Source organism: Mizuhopecten yessoensis, unplaced genomic scaffold, assembly GCF_002113885.1.
Source record: "Mizuhopecten yessoensis strain PY_sf001 unplaced genomic scaffold, ASM211388v2 scaffold716269, whole genome shotgun sequence".
Classification (NCBI taxonomy): Eukaryota; Metazoa; Mollusca; class Bivalvia; order Pectinida; family Pectinidae; genus Mizuhopecten; species Mizuhopecten yessoensis.
This window is the reverse complement of record NW_018480032.1, coordinates 170,743-188,977: the sequence shown is the minus strand read 5'-3', so window position 1 is coordinate 188,977 and position 18,235 is coordinate 170,743. Positions and strand designations below refer to the sequence as shown.

General features: G+C 37.2%; 1 protein-coding gene across 1 annotated transcript in view; it reads right to left on the bottom strand.

Annotated features, from left to right (window-relative positions):
- The window catches only part of LOC110442466 (protein ABHD16A-like), a 25,707-nt gene extending 7,502 nt beyond the window's left edge, over nucleotides 1-18,205 (bottom strand). The window contains exons 1-13 of the mRNA XM_021486093.1: nucleotides 17,998-18,205; nucleotides 15,717-15,773; nucleotides 14,210-14,276; nucleotides 13,187-13,273; nucleotides 11,865-11,941; nucleotides 9,971-10,050; nucleotides 8,078-8,149; nucleotides 6,337-6,410; nucleotides 4,353-4,393; nucleotides 3,628-3,729; nucleotides 1,765-1,878; nucleotides 1,429-1,593; nucleotides 959-1,022 (exon numbers count right to left, since the gene is read on the bottom strand). Of these exons, the coding sequence (XP_021341768.1) occupies nucleotides 959-1,022; nucleotides 1,429-1,593; nucleotides 1,765-1,878; nucleotides 3,628-3,729; nucleotides 4,353-4,393; nucleotides 6,337-6,410; nucleotides 8,078-8,149; nucleotides 9,971-10,050; nucleotides 11,865-11,941; nucleotides 13,187-13,273; nucleotides 14,210-14,276; nucleotides 15,717-15,773; nucleotides 17,998-18,075 (1,078 nt within the window). The 5' untranslated portion in view covers nucleotides 18,076-18,205. The remainder of the gene's footprint in view (nucleotides 1-958; nucleotides 1,023-1,428; nucleotides 1,594-1,764; nucleotides 1,879-3,627; nucleotides 3,730-4,352; nucleotides 4,394-6,336; nucleotides 6,411-8,077; nucleotides 8,150-9,970; nucleotides 10,051-11,864; nucleotides 11,942-13,186; nucleotides 13,274-14,209; nucleotides 14,277-15,716; nucleotides 15,774-17,997) is intronic.
- Between the last annotated feature and the right edge of the window lie 30 nt (nucleotides 18,206-18,235).

Here is an 18,235-nt window from a genome sequence, read left to right as displayed (position 1 = left end):
GATACGTATACCAGAGTAAAATATTGTTTGCCTAAGTAGTATTGTTTTAATGTGGTATACTCCCAATTTGATCTCTCATGCCGTCTTGCCTGCTGTTATCTCCACAGGTTCAGTGGCAAAGCTCTTTCCTTCAAAGTCTTGTTTATTTTGTTTATACTCATGATCATGCTCAGGACTTGAGATGCTGCTACTCAACGTCAACTTAGTGGTTTATCAGTTTAGTACTTAGTGTGCCTGTTACTGTATATTCGTTAAGTATTATATACTCGCAGATCTAATCAGCCGTCTAGCCTGCTGTTTACATCACAGGTTCAGTGGCGTTTTCTGCCTTTCAGATCCACGGTTTTCACCTGGGTCATTTTTATAGAGCATACCTACCTGCTGTCTTCACCACAGGTTCCATTTAGCTAATACGGTTGATAGTTAGCCCGGCTTTCTTTCCTGTGTATATCACAGGTTCAGTGCCAATTTTTTTTTTTTTCTTCTAAGCTACTAGCTCTACCTGATGTTTTTTATGTGCAGTGTCAGTGTCATCAGTTCAATTATTTCATTCTGTCAAACCTGAGGTTGCATCACTTGGGTCTATTTTACATTCCTATTCAGTAGCCTCCATCTGATAGACCTGCTGTTCAACCCACAGACAATGTGTAGCATGAAGGTATGAGAAAAATGTAAACTTTCAACTGATCTACGAATCAAAATACCTACCGAAGAGTAGAGAATAAAGAACATTTACAAATACATTGCATCACTCATCCCTTTGAATAATGAGAGCTTTTTTTTGGTTAAACTCAATTTGCTGAAAAAGGATTCCACAATATGTCAGTGACGCACAAAAACATATACTGTCTTTGAAATTTGTTTAGAGTCCATCTGGGATAATTAATGAATTTATTCACAACTGGAGACACATTGAACTCTGCCAATTCAAAGGTTGGAATAATTCATTATGACTTACTGGCAAACTGAGGCATCCTGGCAACAGCTAAAGGCTCTACGTGATCAAATGTGGCATCAAGTGTCTGAAACATTTTAATTATTACCATCATTTAATTTATTCTGAAATTCCAATCAATTCGTAAAATAATACTTAAATAATATTAAGTTTTCCAGCCCCAAGTCAAAATTGTAGGAGTAATGATCCTGACAAATATATCTAGAAAAAAAAGAGTAACAACAAAAATAAGACGAACAACAAACAGGCTGAAAACAGTCTCCTTGTCCCAGTCCCCAAGATGTTTGACATGATCTACTTGATGGCTACCTAAATATATGGACAAGATGTTCTACAAGGATGTCCACTTTGGCCTACACTGGCCTTTGAAAATGACAAAATTCATTTTACTAGAGTTATAAACTTTGCAAAGTATTTGAAATATTTGAAAAAAAACTATGTGAGGGCAGATATTAAACACTGACACTACTTACCACCGATTTGATGTCAGGATAGTTCTTTGCGGCCCAGGAGGCAGGGTAGCCGCCTATTGACCACGCAAACAACGAGATGTTGTCCGGGGTGAAGTTCAGCTTCTGAATGGCGTACTGCATCACAGCATCGATAGCATTCTGGTCCTGCTCAGGTGTGGGGGAGCCCTGTCATTGTATTTGAAATACTGATAGTGATCATCAAGTTACACTAATGATTCCCTAATGGTCCTTTGAAACAGGTGAGCTAAAAAGTACTTAGGAGATTGAACCTGACAAACAAGAAATCATCAATGTGAACATACCAGTTAAACAGCAATAATGGGAGACAAAACTCACAGAACTCCCGGCAAATCCTGGATGGTTCCAGCCGAGAACGGAGTACCCAGCATCAAGTGGTGTCTTTGTACAGCCAATCTCATAGAAACCGGAATTCCCTTCACACGTTATCACCTGGGTAGAAACAACACCTGACTGTATTAACAGATGTCGGTATGTGGTTGTATTTTGTTTTTATTATCCGTCTGCCATTATAGTACTCTGAATTATAACAGCTATTATATTTCTTGTATAGTTCCAGCAAAGTACATAGCAAAACCTACAAAATTCCTTACAAAGTCTGAATGGTACAACCACCTGTACAAGATGTCAGATCTGTATAAGATGTAATATCTGTAGAAGATGTGAGATCTGTACAAGATGTAAGATCGGTATAAGATGTAAGATCTGTACAAGATGTTAGATTTGTATAAGATGAAAGATCTGTATAAGATGTAAGATCTGTACAAGATGTAAGATCTGTACAAAATGTAAGATCTGTACAAGATGTAAGATCTGTACAAGATGTAAGATCTGTACAAGATGTAAGATCTGTATAAGATGTAAGATCTGTATAAGATGCTAGGTAGTTTTTGTACCTGATATTAATTTTCATTTCTTATTCTTCAATCTTGAGAACAATGGAAAAGTTAGAATAAGACATGTTTTTGGCCTCAGGAATTCTTCAAGTTTTTAAAATTAAAAGTTCAACAAATTATTTACTGATAATGACTGACAATTTATTTTCCATCATTCAAAATTAAAGAAAGCAAGCAAAGGATGAGTGTCTATAAGGCCCCTTTTTGAGCCCTGGTATATTCAGATTTTCACCTCTTTAATTTGTTCAAAGATGTCCTATTGTATTACATGTGGAAAAACGAAGGTAAAAGTTTGACCGAAAGTGGGTTTTTGGGAGAACCAAAAGGGGTAGGGTAAATCACAAATATAATTTGCTGTTTTCAAAATGAGCTTAAAAACCAAAATAATACCATTTCTGTTTTTGGAAACATGTGTAAATTAAACAGGCATATAAAAGAATGAAAAATAACCAAAAAATTATCATTACTTAAAGATTGTTTATATAAAATGGAGGATTAAGTCAGGGGGGTTGTTTTAGGTATTTTTCAAACGAAAAGTGTTTTGTTTTCTCAATTATTTCGTTTCTAATTTGTATTTTGAGTTGAAATTTACAACTTTACTCATTTAAGTAGACTTACATAAAATGCATATTCACTACACACTTTCCTTTCGTTTTATATTGAATTATGGCTTCTGGACACATCTCAAACTTGGCTATTTCAAATATCTCCCAATCTTAAGTGAATTAAAAAGGGCAGGACACCCTTTATATGCTATAAGTATAAGATATTAATTGTTAATATTGTATATCATATATATCATACAATGTATAATATTTGCTCAACACCTGTGGCTGAAGTGGGTTCCAGGTCCTGACTTGTGTTTTATTTATCAAAGTTAACTTACAAATCAAAAATGGCATTTGCCACCACAACTACTGTAAAATGATTAATTAAATATATGAAGTTTGATTTGCTTGTAATTTTAAGTCTCCTAGCCTCAAGGGAAGTATCTGTTTTAATTGTTACAGTTAACCCATTTCATAGTTTTATCAATTGTTCTGCCTATTTACAATAATAAGGGCTAATTGTCCATAAAAGGCATTTTTGGATAAGCATGCAACTTGGCATAGATCTTAGTTATATGATGATATTTAATTTGAGAAAGTTTCATACTTATCCCAAAATGCCTTTTTACTTAATTTTTTTTTCTCTTTTGTTTTGGAGTACAATTGTTTTTATTTAACTTAATGACTGAGAGTATCATCAATCAAACCCAAACTAAGGTATGTGTACTACCCCTCACCAGCGTTCTTCCCGCCTGTCCCGGTGTTCCTCGGCGGTCTATAAACATGGTGTCTATCTCGTTTTTGTCCTCCGTCTGCACCTTACATCTCCTCCCCTGGCACTGTAATACAGACACAACATATACCCCAATACGGCATCAAGCATACACAACATACAAGTTATACCTCAGTACTGTGTTCTCAACTCATTCAACCCTGAAGACACATTTGAACTCTTCTTATTCAGAGGTTGGAATAGTACATCATGAAATTGCAGGGTTGAACAAGTTAATATAGGCAGATGTGATAACATATCTTCCATACGTGTTAACATATCTTCAACCGGTCATCATTTCTGCTGTACTTTCCTCTGCTAAAGTCATGTTTAAGTCATCACAAAGAAAAGTGTTGTTATTAACATTACTTAAGCTGAAGTTAATCACCATAGTTCACCATCGATAAACCCAGGGGGTCAATATAATGAAAAGGTGTGAGGGCTTATTTCTGAATGAAACACATTTGTTAGAACAAAGATTGGACGCCATCTTGGATTTTCTGTCTTGAAATATATGGAGGTAATCAATTTCATGGCTTGAATTCAGAAAAAGACACGGACATCTTGTTCAGCAACCATATCCTATTTCACTTGTAAATATCAATTCATTTTTAAGTAAAAAAATAAATTCAAGCAATAATTGGTGAAACGAGAATAACTGAATCCATTATATATATATATAACACTTACATCATCCACCAGCCTTCCCCTCTCCTGGATCAGCATGTTTTCTTAAAATAAGAAAACAAGAAATGGTGAGAAGATAATTGAGCTGAGCATTAGACATCCCTCGTTGACCAAAGGAGTCATTATATTACATCTGTAATTGAAACAAGAGGCTCTAAGGCATCAAACCATCATCTGGAATTAACTCTCAAAAAAGGACCGAATTTGGCACTTACAGCTGTAAAGAAAAATAAATTTCAAGCAAAGCAAATACCCAATGAAGATTGCATTAAACTTTGACCCTTGGAAGTGCAACATTTTTAGGGCCAAAGGTCCAGATTTTTCAGTGGAGGCACAAGGTTACTATAGTGTTATAGAAATACCCCAAACTCAATCCACAATCTGTGATTTTTAATTACATACTCTCCCCTTAATAAGATAACAGACATAATTCTCACCCTACGACAATAGGGAATGTGACATTTTATCATCCCAGGACAAAAGGGGATGTGACATTTTATCACCCAAGGACAATAGGGGATGAGAGATAATTTTCACCCTATGACAATAGGGGATGAGACATTTTATCAACCAAGGACAATAGGGGATGAGACATTTTATCATCCCAGGACAAAAGGGGATGAGACATTTTATCATCCCAGGACAATAGGGGATGAGAGATAATTCTCACCCTACGACAATAGGGGATGAGACATTTTATCACCCCAGGACAATAGGGGATGTGACATTTTATCATCCCAGGACAAAAGGGGATGAGACATTTTATCACCCCAGGACAATAGGGGATGTGACATTTTAGCATCCCAGGACAAAAGGGGATGAGACATTTTATCACCCCAGGACAATAGGGGATGAAAGATAATTCTCACCCTACGACAATAAGGGATGAGACATTTTATCACCCCAGGACAATAAGGGATGTGACATTTTATCATCCCAGGACAAAAGGGGATGTGACATTTTATCACCCATGGACAATAGGGAATGTGACATTTTATCATCCCAGGACAAAAGGGGATGAGACATTTTATCACCCCAGGACAATAGGGGATGAAAGATAATTCTCACCCTACGACAATAAGGGATGAGACATTTTATTACCCCCGGACAATAAGGGATGTGACATTTTATCATCCCAGGACAAAAGGGGATGTGACATTTTATCACCCATGGACAATAGGGAATGTGACATTTTATCATCCCAGGACAAAAGGGGATGTGACATTTTATCACCCATGGACAATAGGGAATGTGACATTTTATCATCCCAGGACAAAAGGGGATGAGACATTTTATCACCCCAGTACAATAGGGGATGAGATAATTTTCACCCTATGACAATAGGGGATGAGACATTTTATCACCCAAGGACAATAGGGGATGTGACATTTTATCATCCCAGGACAATAGGGTATGAGACATTTTATCACCCCAGGACAATAGGGGATGAGAGATAATTCTCACCCTACGACAATAGGGGATGATACATTTTATCACCCCAGGACAATAAGGGATGAGACATTTTATCACCCAAGGACAATAGGGGATGTGACATTTTATCATCTCAGGACAAAATGGGATGAGACATTTTATCACCCCAGGACAATAGGGGATGAGACATTTTATCACCGAAGGACAATAGGGGATGTGACATTTTATCACCCCAGGACAAAAGGGGATGAGACATTTTATCACCCCAGGACAATAGGGGATGTGACATTATTCTCACTCCCGGACAATAGGGGATGAGACATTATTCTCATCAAAGGACAATATGGTGCAAACCATTTTTTCAGAACATGACAATATGGGATGAACTGTTTCACTCATCAACGGACAACAGGGCAGGGCATTTTACTCACCACAGGACAATATGGGGCAAACCATTTTTTAGAACATGACAGTATGGGGTGATTTATTTCACTCACCAATGGACAATGCGGCAGGGCATTTTACTCACCACAGGACAATAGGGTGCGAAACTCACCTAGGAGGGTGTTGATGAGTGCCGTTGAGCCAGGGTACATCATACGGCGACCGAAGGTGTTTGCACACATGTAACTGTCGGGCAAAGAAATATACTTGGTGCAATGCATAAAAAATATCTATTACTCACAAGCTTTTCAGTTGACTAATGTAAACTTCTTTTTTTAAGTTTGAATAACAGTTAATAACATAGAGGAAGGTAAAGTGATATTCATCAAACAACATTACTCATCATTCCCAATAAAACGTGTGCGTGAATATACTGTTCCTATCAAAGTTCAGTGAGTTAGAGGAATAGCACAACAATCTGAAGTCCAGGGTTCAAATCCAAGTCAAGCGCCCTTAAATTTTCACACTGAGAACACTGTTGTTGATTTGAATTCATTATTTTCATCTCTATTATTTTTTCATAAAGTCACACAAGGTACAGTTTTCTTTTCAGAAATGATTTATCGAAGCTATTGCCATGCCAGAAAAAACAGTTTCAAACGCAAAGTAACAATTTTTTGGCAGTGGTACGGGCATCCTTAAATGTGTTTTAATAGGAAATAGTCTTTATTGGTGTTGCCCTTGGGTCTCAAATTGGACCTGGCGGCTCAAGTGAAAGCTTTAAGATACTCTCACATGTCTATTAACATAGAGACTTGTCCTCTTACCTGAACAGTGGGACCTACATTCTCATCTTTCAGTTGGACCTGCCTTCTTACCTGAACAGTGGGCCACGCCCTCTCTTCTGAAATGTGGGTACTCCCTCTCATCTGAACAGTGGAACCTATCATTTCATCTGCTCAATGGGCCCTGCCTCTCACCTCAACAGAGGGACCTGCCTTTTAACCTAAACATGAAGACCTACTCTCTCACATGAACAGGAAGACCTACTCTCTCATCTGAACAGTGAGCCCTGCCTTACCCCTCAACAGAGGGACCTGCAGTTTAGCCTAAATTGGAAGACCTACTCTCTCACCTAAACAGTGGGCCCTGTCTCACACCTGAACAGTGGGACCTGCCCTCACACCTGAAAAGGAAGACCTACTCTCTCACCTGAACAGTGGGTCCTGCCTCACATCTCAACAGAAGGACCCGTCGTCTAACCTGAACAGACAGACATTCTCTCTCACCTGAACAGTGGGCCCTGCCCTCACACCTGAACAGGAAGACCTACTCTCTCACCTGAACAGTGGGCACTGCCCTCACACCTGAACAGTGGGTCCTGCCTCACATCTCAACAGAAGGACCTGCCATCTAACATGAATAAAGGGACGTACCCTCTTAACTGAACAGTGGGCCCTGTATCACACCTCAACAGAGGGACCTGCTGTCTAACATGAACAGTTGGACCTGCCCTCTCACCTCAACAGTGAGGCTTGCCTCACACCTGAACAGTGGGACCTGCTCTCTCAACTTAACAGTGGGGCTTGCCTCACACCTGAACAGTGGGCCCTGCCCTCTCACCTGAACAGTGTGACCTTCCCTCTCACCTCAACAGTGGGCCCTGCCCTCATATCTCAACAGAGGGACCTGCCCACTTACCTGAACAGTGAGACCTGCCCTCTCACCTGAACAGTGGGCCCTGCCTCACACCTGAACAGAGGGACCTGCCTCACACCTGAACAGAGGGACCTGCCGTCTAACCTGAACAGTGGGGCTTGCCTTCTCACCTGAATAATGGGACTGGACCCTCACACCTGAACAATGAAATATACCTTTCATATGAGTTTTAAAGTTGGAGTCTTCCCACTCACCTGAGAACTGACAGTGGGTAGTCTGAGATTGATCCAGCTGCTTGGTGTGGACTACCTTGCTCTCTTGATCTTCTATGAAATTAAAAATAGTATAGTTTCAAATATGAATTGACAATAGATGAATGATACCTTACAGTTGTTCCCGGAAGTTGGACACCGTGACTATATAGATCAAAGCTGTAAATGTATGTCTAGAGTAGATCACCTTCTGTTTTAAAGTTAATGTTAACAAAATGTAACCTACAAAGTGAGACATTTGTATTCATTTAAAGTCACATGTGAAGAAAAGGTATCATATTAACCTATTAAAGCTAGGTAACAAATCATCAGCAGGGCTAGAAATTAATGTTAAATACCATTCCTCAATTGGGGTAGTAGTTTCCCAATTTTACTAGGCCATGTGAGAATTCCACCAACCCAATACTACTCAACAAGATAAGCAATATCAATTTTTGACTCGTCCAATGGGCCAGCAGTTTATAGAACCACTAGTCAGGATGGAAATTTCACTAGTCCACAGCTATGAACCCTCCCTCATTATAAGGAAACGCCCTCATTTTGACCAAAGATTACCATTCCTCCTCGAAACTCCCTCATTCAAGTCCAAACTCACACAAACTCAAAATCTACATTCTCTGATCAAATGATCCCGAGTTAGTGCAGGGTGTGTGTAATGATCATAACAGGTGTGTCTGAATCAAATGAATGCTTTTTGGAGTTATTTTGATAAATAATTAAAAAGGGAAAGATAAATTGAGCAAAGCAGTTTATGTCACCTTTCACACACTTTCTCCCTCATTGGAAAAGAGGAATGATGGAGATCCCCCTCATTGGAGGTTTCAGAGGTTGACACCTATGCTAGTCTCAGACTATCAGACTAACCTTCTGGTCTAGCCCTGAATTAAGTGTATACTTATCTGACAGTTTATGTCGCCTTTCACACACTTTCTCCCTCATTGGAAAAGAGGAATAATGGAGATCTCCCTCATTGGAGGTTTCAGAGGTTGACACCTATGCTAGTCTCAGACTATTGGGCTAACCTTCTGGTCTAGCCCTGAATTCAGTGTATACTTGTCTGACAGTTTATCTAGCCCTGAATTCAGTGTATACTTATCTGACAGTTTATCTAGCCCTGAATTCAGTGTATACTTATCTGACAGTTTATCTAGCCCTGAATTCAGTGTATACTTGTCTGACAGTTTATCTAGCCCTGAATTCAGTGTATACTTGTCTGACAGTTTATCTAGCCCTGAATTCAGTGTATACTTATCTGACAGTTTATCTAGCCCTGAATTCAGTGTATACTTATCTGACAGTTTATCTAGCCCTGAATTCAGTGTATACTTGTCTGACAGTTTATCTAGCCCTGAATTCAGTGTATACTTGTCTGACAGTTTATCTAGCCCTGAATTCAGTGTATACTTATCTGACAGTTTATCTAGCCCTGAATTCAGTGTATACTTATCTGACAGTTTATCTAGCCCTGAATTCAGTGTATACTTGTCTGACAGTTTATCTAGCCCTGAATTCAGTGTATACTTGTCTGACAGTTTATCTAGCCCTGAATTCAGTGTATACTTATCTGACAGTTTATCTAGCCCTGAATTCAGTGTATACTTATCTGACAGTTTATCTAGCCCTGAATTCAGTGTATACTTATCTGACAGTTTATCTAGCCCTGAATTCAGTGAATACTTGTCTGACAGTTTATCTAGCCCTGAATTCAGTGTATACTTATCTGACAGTTTATGTAATAATACTGGTACCGTTACGTTAGGTCACAGTGCAGACTTTCTTGTTATTAAAACACAGTATTTACACAATAGGGATGCATTCAGAGAATGAAAATAAATTGTAAAGTATCAAATGATTACACAATGTACAAATACTTACCCAGCATTGGTAAAAGAGAAATCTGTTGGCCACGCCCAAAATTCAAAATCAAATTCTGATAGTTTTTTATTTCTCTCAGCCTGAAATCATAGAAGAAAAAGGTTTGAACTGTCCCAAACTCATGATATTAAATCCAATTCACAACAATGTCTCAACAGGATTATGATATTTTAAACCCATGAAATTTGGTTGATATTTATAAATATGAATACATGGTTATAGGATGGGGTCTCAAAAACTTTAAAGGAGCTGTCAGGACCCTAGAGGCAATCATGGTAGCATGAATGTATTTGACTAAGAAGAAGGCTAAGAATGTTACTAAGACAGAAGACTAAGCATGTTACGAAGAAAGAAGGTTAAGAATGTTACTATGAAAGAAGGCTAATATTGTTACTAATAAAGAAGGCTAAGAATGTTACTAAGAAAGAAGGCTAAGAATGTTACTATGAAAGAAGGTTAAGAATGTTACTATGAAAGAAGGCTAATATTGTTACTAATAAAGAAAGCTAAGAATGTTACTAATAAAGAAGGCTAAGAATGTTACTAAGACAGAAGGCTAAGAATGTTACTATGAAAGAAGGCTAAGATTGTTACTAACTAGAACACTAACAGGTCAGTAAGGGCCCCGTCTTTTGGCAATATATCCCCCATAATCATCAAGAAGCAATCTGCCCATATAGCTGAGCTTGGCGTTTGACATTTGAACTTCCAAAAGAATCGCAAGGAAGCAAAATATACATTTTACTTGTACTATGATGTGAGTCTTGTTTCCATCCACCTCCATATTTGCTTGGCTAACAGAAATGTAAATACCGGTGCAATACTCATTTGTTAGCTTTGATTTGTTTTATTTCACCTTATATCCCTCCTCCATCAAGAGCCAGGGTCAAAGTCAGAGATCCACTTTGTCTTTGACCTTTACCATTAAACCAATGACCCTGATCTTTGGTCAGTTGACTTATTCTTTAATTCCGACCAACTTTGCTTCTTAATATCATAACAAAATGTTCTTCAGTGAAAAATACAAAACTTGACCTTGACCTTTGGACCGCGTAACCTGGCCCTAAGGTCAGTTGACTCTGTGTTAAGTTCTGAACAACATTGCTTCATAATGTCATAACAAAATGTTCATCAGGGAAAAGGTACAAAATTTAACCTTCACCTTTGACCCAGTGACCTTGACCTTTGGTCAATTGACTCCTTGTTAATTCTGAGCAACATTGCTTTAAAGTGTCATAGCGAAGTGTTCACCAGTGAAAAGATACAAAATTTAACCTTGACCTTTGACCCAATGACCTTGACCTTTGGTCAGTTGACTCCTTGTTTAATTCTGATCAACTTTGCTTCATGTCATAACAAAATGTTCATCAGTGAAAAGATGCCAAATTTGACCTTGACATTTGATTATAATGACCTTGACCTATGACCTCGACTTTTTACCTCAGTGTGTCTCTTTGTTTAATTCCGAACAACTTTGCTTCATATTGTCATAGCGAAATGTTCACCAGTGAAAAGCTACAAAATTTGACCTTGACCCCTGTCCCAATGACCTTGACCTTTGGTCAGTTGACTCCTTGTTTATCAGCCAGGAACAAAATTTGTGGACAGACAGACAGACAGACAAGGTGATTACTATAGGGCACCCGTATCTCCGATACGGGGCCCTAATAAAGAAGCTAAGATTGTTACTAATAAAGAAGGCTAAGAATGTTACTAAGACAGAAGGCTAAGATTGTTACTAATAAAGAAGGCTAAGATTGTTACTAAGAAAGAAGGCTAAGAATGTTACTATGAAAGAAGGCTAAGATTGTTACTAATAAAGAAGTCTAAGAATGTTACTAAGAAATAAGGCTAAGATTGTTACTAAGAAAGAAGGCTTAGAATGTTACTTTACCTGGTTTTGTATTGTAGAAGCCATAGTAAGGATTTGTATAAAGGTGATATAATCCGTATTGCATGATCGGCCTAATCCTGTAAAAGAGAATAACTTTAGTAATGGATATTATTAGTTTTCTCTGGGTCAGGCCGGGTCTACGGGTTCATAGACCTCGTCTAGTCTATAAAGACCAAAGGGGTCTATGAGCCCGTAGACCCTGCCTAACCCGGAGATAACGAATTTGTCACCCTTAAAATCTTTTATTACTTTTTTTTCTGCAAAATTATAAGTCACTTTGTGTGAGTTTGAGTTGTACTTGACTGCTACCAAAATAGCCCCTACCGGACACCGTTTCGGCAATAATTGCAGACAATACACAACCATCTTTGTAATTACCGGTAGCACCCTAGTGGCCTCCTCATTGCCTGCTTCATTGAATTTGCTGTTGTTTTAGATTACTTGTAGGCTATTTAATTCTGTGAATAATTGGCAAACCTCGAATGCTTGAGTGTGTCGGACCCCATCTTTGTTGTTATGAAGAGAGATTCTAGTTTGAGTTAATTTTTATAGACCCCGGGTCTCTAGAAATATAGACCCGGCAATATATCCAATCAGAAAGAGTGTTACAAATTAGAAGGCTGACAATAAGTTATAAACGTATTTGGAGAAACAATAGCCATTTCTGCTCTTACCATTCTACATGTTATGTCTCCTTATATGATCAGAGTATCCCGCCGATCTGATCATCATACTTACTTTCCATTACCCCTTATATTGTCCCAACTTGAGATAATGTTTTAATGCTGCAGGTCGAAACCTGCCTCCACTGCTATATGTACACAATGGCCTAGAAAGTTAGCTGCTGACACAGGTAATAATTCAGACCAACGATATCAACAAGTTTAACGGACTTCCCATTGTTTTTAAGTAAAATCATATACATAATTTGTCTCAAATGCTTACTTGTTTCAAATGGTAATAAGTCAAACACACATGTAAACCTTTTAGATGATTAAGATCTACTAACTACAAATTAATTAATTGTAAATAGTTTCCAGGGATTTTTCTATTTTCACAAAATTTGGAGAAAATATGTTTCCTTTCACTGAACACAACAATAAGAGCACAATAGTTTGTTTTCAAAATACTATACATGTACAGAAAAAGTTGGATTTTTGTATGTTTTCAACAAGTTGTGAAGTTGTTGACCATACAAATTAAGAAAATACAAGACAAAATTGGGAAAATAATAGATTACCCAGTATTTTTTTAGGCCCATAATATACCCGAGAATTGCTGGTTTAGCCTCTGGATTCTGCAACAACGATTTGAGTTCTTACCTCTCAACAACCAGGCTAACAAGTAGATGACACTGATAGAGCAGCCAAACTTTCCCAGACTGACTAAACCGTCCACACAGAAGTAACCTGAGAGGAAAAACATACCTTGTATACACAACGGTTACATTTTCAAAACAAAAACAAAAGTTATTTTAAAAACTTGCTCGAAAAATGCAAGAGATATTTAACTAGCACACTTCTTTGATACGCGAAGAAAGGATGATTTTCATTGACAACCTCTCAAAATTGATCTGAACGACGTTTCTACAGTCATCTTTGGTTATACTACGGTCACCAGCTTGTAATCCTTGTTACTCCAGGAGTTACATTCACTTCATTCTCTGCACCCCTGGACTAAGTCATAGAGAAATTGAATGTTCAGTGTGAACCACCTTGTGGATGAGACAAGAAGACTAGTCCGATCCTTTAATATACATCGAAAGAATCTCGCGGTTGCGTAACGGTAAAATTGACTGGCTTTGAAGTTGGGTGTCACTCCTCTGTCATCTTCAAAGGGCAGGTATTAGCCAAGCAATTGGTCGGATTATTTTTACCCAAGACCAATAGCTAGCAATGTGCCTTCAGTTTCGCTATGACACATTCCAGGGATGCAGAAAGCGAAAGTGAGCATAACCCCTGGGTCCCTATTCATCCAACCGTTCTCATGCTCAAGTATGGATTCTGCGCTCAAACCAACTTCCTTGTAACTCAATTAAATCATGTCAAATGATCAAAAAGTCAAATGAAAACACTGAAAACAGTATTCGGCTTTAAGTCTCATCAATATTTTTTCCAAATCCTTGAAAAAATAGCATTTTATAATGTATTCATAGCCGAAACAAGAAATAAGGTTTAGCACAAATCCATGCTTGAGCATGAGAACGGTAATAAGGGCCCTGGAGTATCGAGGATACCAGTTTGTATACTCACTTCTGAAGTACAACATTGACCAGTTTGTAGTACCAAGCTCTTCTGTACATTTACACTGACCAGTCCCTATAAGACTGACCATGTGCTACTCACCTCTTCTGTACATAAGGGACAGCACGACAGGGGACGTCCAGTAGGAGAATGAGAAACAGAACCTCATCTGTAACAATCAACATATATCTATTAATATAGTTATATATTACAGGAATCTATATCAATCAACATATATCTATCATATAGTTATATATTACAGGAATCTATATCAATCAATATAGTTATATATTACATGAATCTATATCAATCAACATATATCTATTAATATAGTTATATATTACAGGAATCTATATCAATCAACATATATCTATTACTATAGTTATATATTCCCGGAATCTGTATCAATCAACATATATCTATCAATATAGTCATATATTACAGGAATCTATATCAATCAACATATATCTATCAATATAGATATATATTACAGGAATCTATATCAATCAACATATATCTATCATATAGATATATATTACAGGAATCTATATCAATCAACATATATCTATCAATATAGTTACATATTATAGGGATCTATATCAGTTTCAGATGATAATGATGGAAAAAGTCAAAGACTGCTTCACTGAAATAACAAGTTCCAGAAAGAATATGCCCTTTTCTGACTATAAGACATGAGTATTCACATAGAAACACATGAGCTTGTATTCATGAAACCGTTCTCACGCTCAAGCATGTATTTTGTGCTCAAGCCTTATTTCTTGTTGCGTTTATAAAGTAATAATGAAATCTTATGTTGTCAATGATTTGGAAAAACATTGAAGAGACTAAAAGCCAAATACTGTTTTCAATGTTTACATTTAACTTTCTGATAATTTTACATGATTTAAGCGAGTTACAAGAAAGTTGGTTTGAGCACAAAATCCATGCTTGAGCATGAGAAAGGTTTCATGAACACAGGCCCTGATTTTTTAAACAATATTTAGAAAATAATTATTATAGTTCATCAGGTGCTTTAAACCATTAATTTAAAAGACATCATTATCTTACCAACAGGTTCCTGATAGGTTTGACAGCAGCTCTTCTTACAACAGCCATGCATATGACTCACCACACTGATGAACTTGTGACCAAGATAATGTTTGACTCCCCGCACTGATGAACTTGTGACCAAGATAATAATTGACTCATCACACTGATGAACTTGTGACCAAGATAATGTTTGACTCATCACACTGATGAACTTTTGACCAAGATAATGTTTGACTCACCACACTGATGAACTTTTGACCAAGATAATAATTGACTCACCACACTGATGAACTTGTGACCCTTGTTGCATTTAACTCACCACACTGATGAACCTATGACCCTTGTTACATTTAACTCACCACACTGATGAACTTGTTACCAAGATAATAATTGACTCACCACACTGATGAACTTGTGACCAAGATAATGTTTGACTCATCACACTGATGAACTTTTGACCAAGATAATAATTGACTCACCACACTGATGAACTTGTGACCCTTGTTACATTTAACTCACCACACTGATGAACCTATGACCCTTGTTACATTTAACTCACCACACTGATGAACTTGTTACCCGTAGATTCCATTATGTTTGGGTTGTAGATTTGGGCCTGCAATAACAGCAAAATGAGAAAAAAATCAAATGATGTTACAAGATAAATTTTATAAAAATGTTGAATTTTATTTTGTATGTTATTATGATTTCTGTCATTTATTTCCCATTTCTACGATTTAGAGTGAAAAGCAACTAAAGCATGCAAGTATTTATCAATCTGTATGACTTTTTAAAGATACTGTCTAGTCATGTGTCTGGTATCTTAATATGTAAAGGTTCTGTTTCACAATCAATATGCGGTATACTGGGAAATTTTCACTGCAGTTAAACTTTTGCCCTGCACCATGAGGACCAATTTATCAAATTATCATTCCAGCAAATATCAGCAAACAATGTTATAAAGTAATTAAATGCGAAACCCAAAATGAATACTTGGCAAATATGGATTTCAATGGTGAAGGGTTAAAGCTTCCCGATATACAGTATACAATATCACCATAATGATCAGTTTATGTTCCAAGACAGTTGATATGATTACAGCTAGTACAAGAAATGTGTTTTATTGTCAGATGTAAATACGCCTAGGTGAGGCTGATGTGTGTGTAAGTACTCGTCATGTCACAGGAGCTAAGCCCATTTAATAGAGACCCCCACCTCTTTGGAAAAGCTGTTCAGTGCTTTCAGGTGGATTAAGAAAGGAATTTTTAGCTTAAAATACTTTATTTTTGGTATTCTTTTCCAGGGATACATAATTATAATGATCATTCAAAGCCTGTTCTGTATCAGCTGTGGGAATTTAGGTGAACATTTTAAGTTAAAAAGGCCAAGTTAAGATGAAACCTCTTATTATTTTAGTCATATATAGGAGATAGTTGAAGCACTTTGCATTTATTAATAGTTTTTTTTACATCGTACCGAAGCATGCAGCACTCCATAAGGGGATTTGGAAAGAAGGAGGGGATGGTGTGTGTTCCATCCTACTTCATGGGCTTTTAAATGGTCTCCCTAAGGCCATTACTCGGTCATGCCACTATGCTGCATGCAAAAAAAATGACTTAAATTAGACTAAATTATATCAGGAAAATGGTACAATAAATGATAATAAAAAGTATTTATTAGGATTCTATTATTTGTCTTCATTGCAAAATGGAATGCACAAATAATTATTTATATTTGAGAAAAAAACAAAACGATGATGTGCTAGCCCAGGCTTTTTTGCTGCATATAATAGTTACATGCAACTTGGGTACATATCTGCTAACTTCAGTTAACAACTGGCAGACAATAATGTAAACCAAAGTCTGTCATTAAATAAATACATTTTTTATCAGGGATTTTTATCCGATTGTATGCCTAACTTTAACTAGCAGCTGAACGACGGCATACATGCCAACTCTCCCTATTTACGAGGGAGACTCGAGATTTTGGACCCTGAAGTTTAGCCTTTTGAACCAGTGAATAGCTTATAAACTATTCCTATATTCTAAGGTCTATTGATTTCATCTGAAATAACAACTCAAACTATGTCATTTTCAAGGTATTTTTTTGTCTCTAGGGGGTAATACACACATTGTATTTATGTTTTAATTTTGAGCATGCAAAATCTACCCCATGGAAATTTTGAAAAGTCGTCGGATGGTGCCCTTACCAGGTCCAGTGTACATTCTGATGATTGAGCTATTTAGCTTTAAAGACTTATATATCTATATCAATCTATAATTCATTATCTACACTTGTATACATGTAACAGGAGTGGAAAAATATGTCAGACCAGGGTTCAAACTTTGGACTACCTGAACTCTAAACAGACGCTCTACCAATCAAGTTACCTGGTCGCTGACGATTGAACAAGTGCAGCCCCGAAAACACAACTACTAATTAAAACCCAGGTAAATCGAGTTTCCCCTTGTCAATCATTCACCCGTATGTAAAGGAAGCGGAAAAATGCATAAAGCTCTAGGGTTTATGGTGATGTTGACTACGAAAAGCATACAGTTAGAAGTATTTTTTTTATTTTTCATAACTGTGAAATTCCTGAGTTTATTTACATATTTGATATCTTTTTTAGTCAAAATTAATAGTGATAAAGTGTTCTTTTGATGTGATTTGAAAGATAATTACTAAAAGGGCCTATTTCAGATATGTTGATAAACTATTAAAGGTTTTGTTTACAGCTATACGGTATAGTCTGCAGTTTACTGGTCCTGCTCAAAGGAAACCAAATCGGACTAAACCCACTTTCACTTCCTTCTACAGTGAAAACCTGATTGTTGCATCACCTGTCTGTTTTCATTTTTGTGCCTCCGAAATAATTTCGGACCCCTAAGGCACCGATAGAGATCCAATAAAGATGGCATCGTCCCTCGATAGCCTCAAGGTTGCACAAATGAACTGTTTCTTCGGTACGATGACGAGTTCATCGGTGACTTCTATTTGTGTTGTACGAAGGCATTCGAACTTCTCGGACTTATTTGATCGAATGGAAACACAAACGCATCATAGTTGTTAAAATGTTTT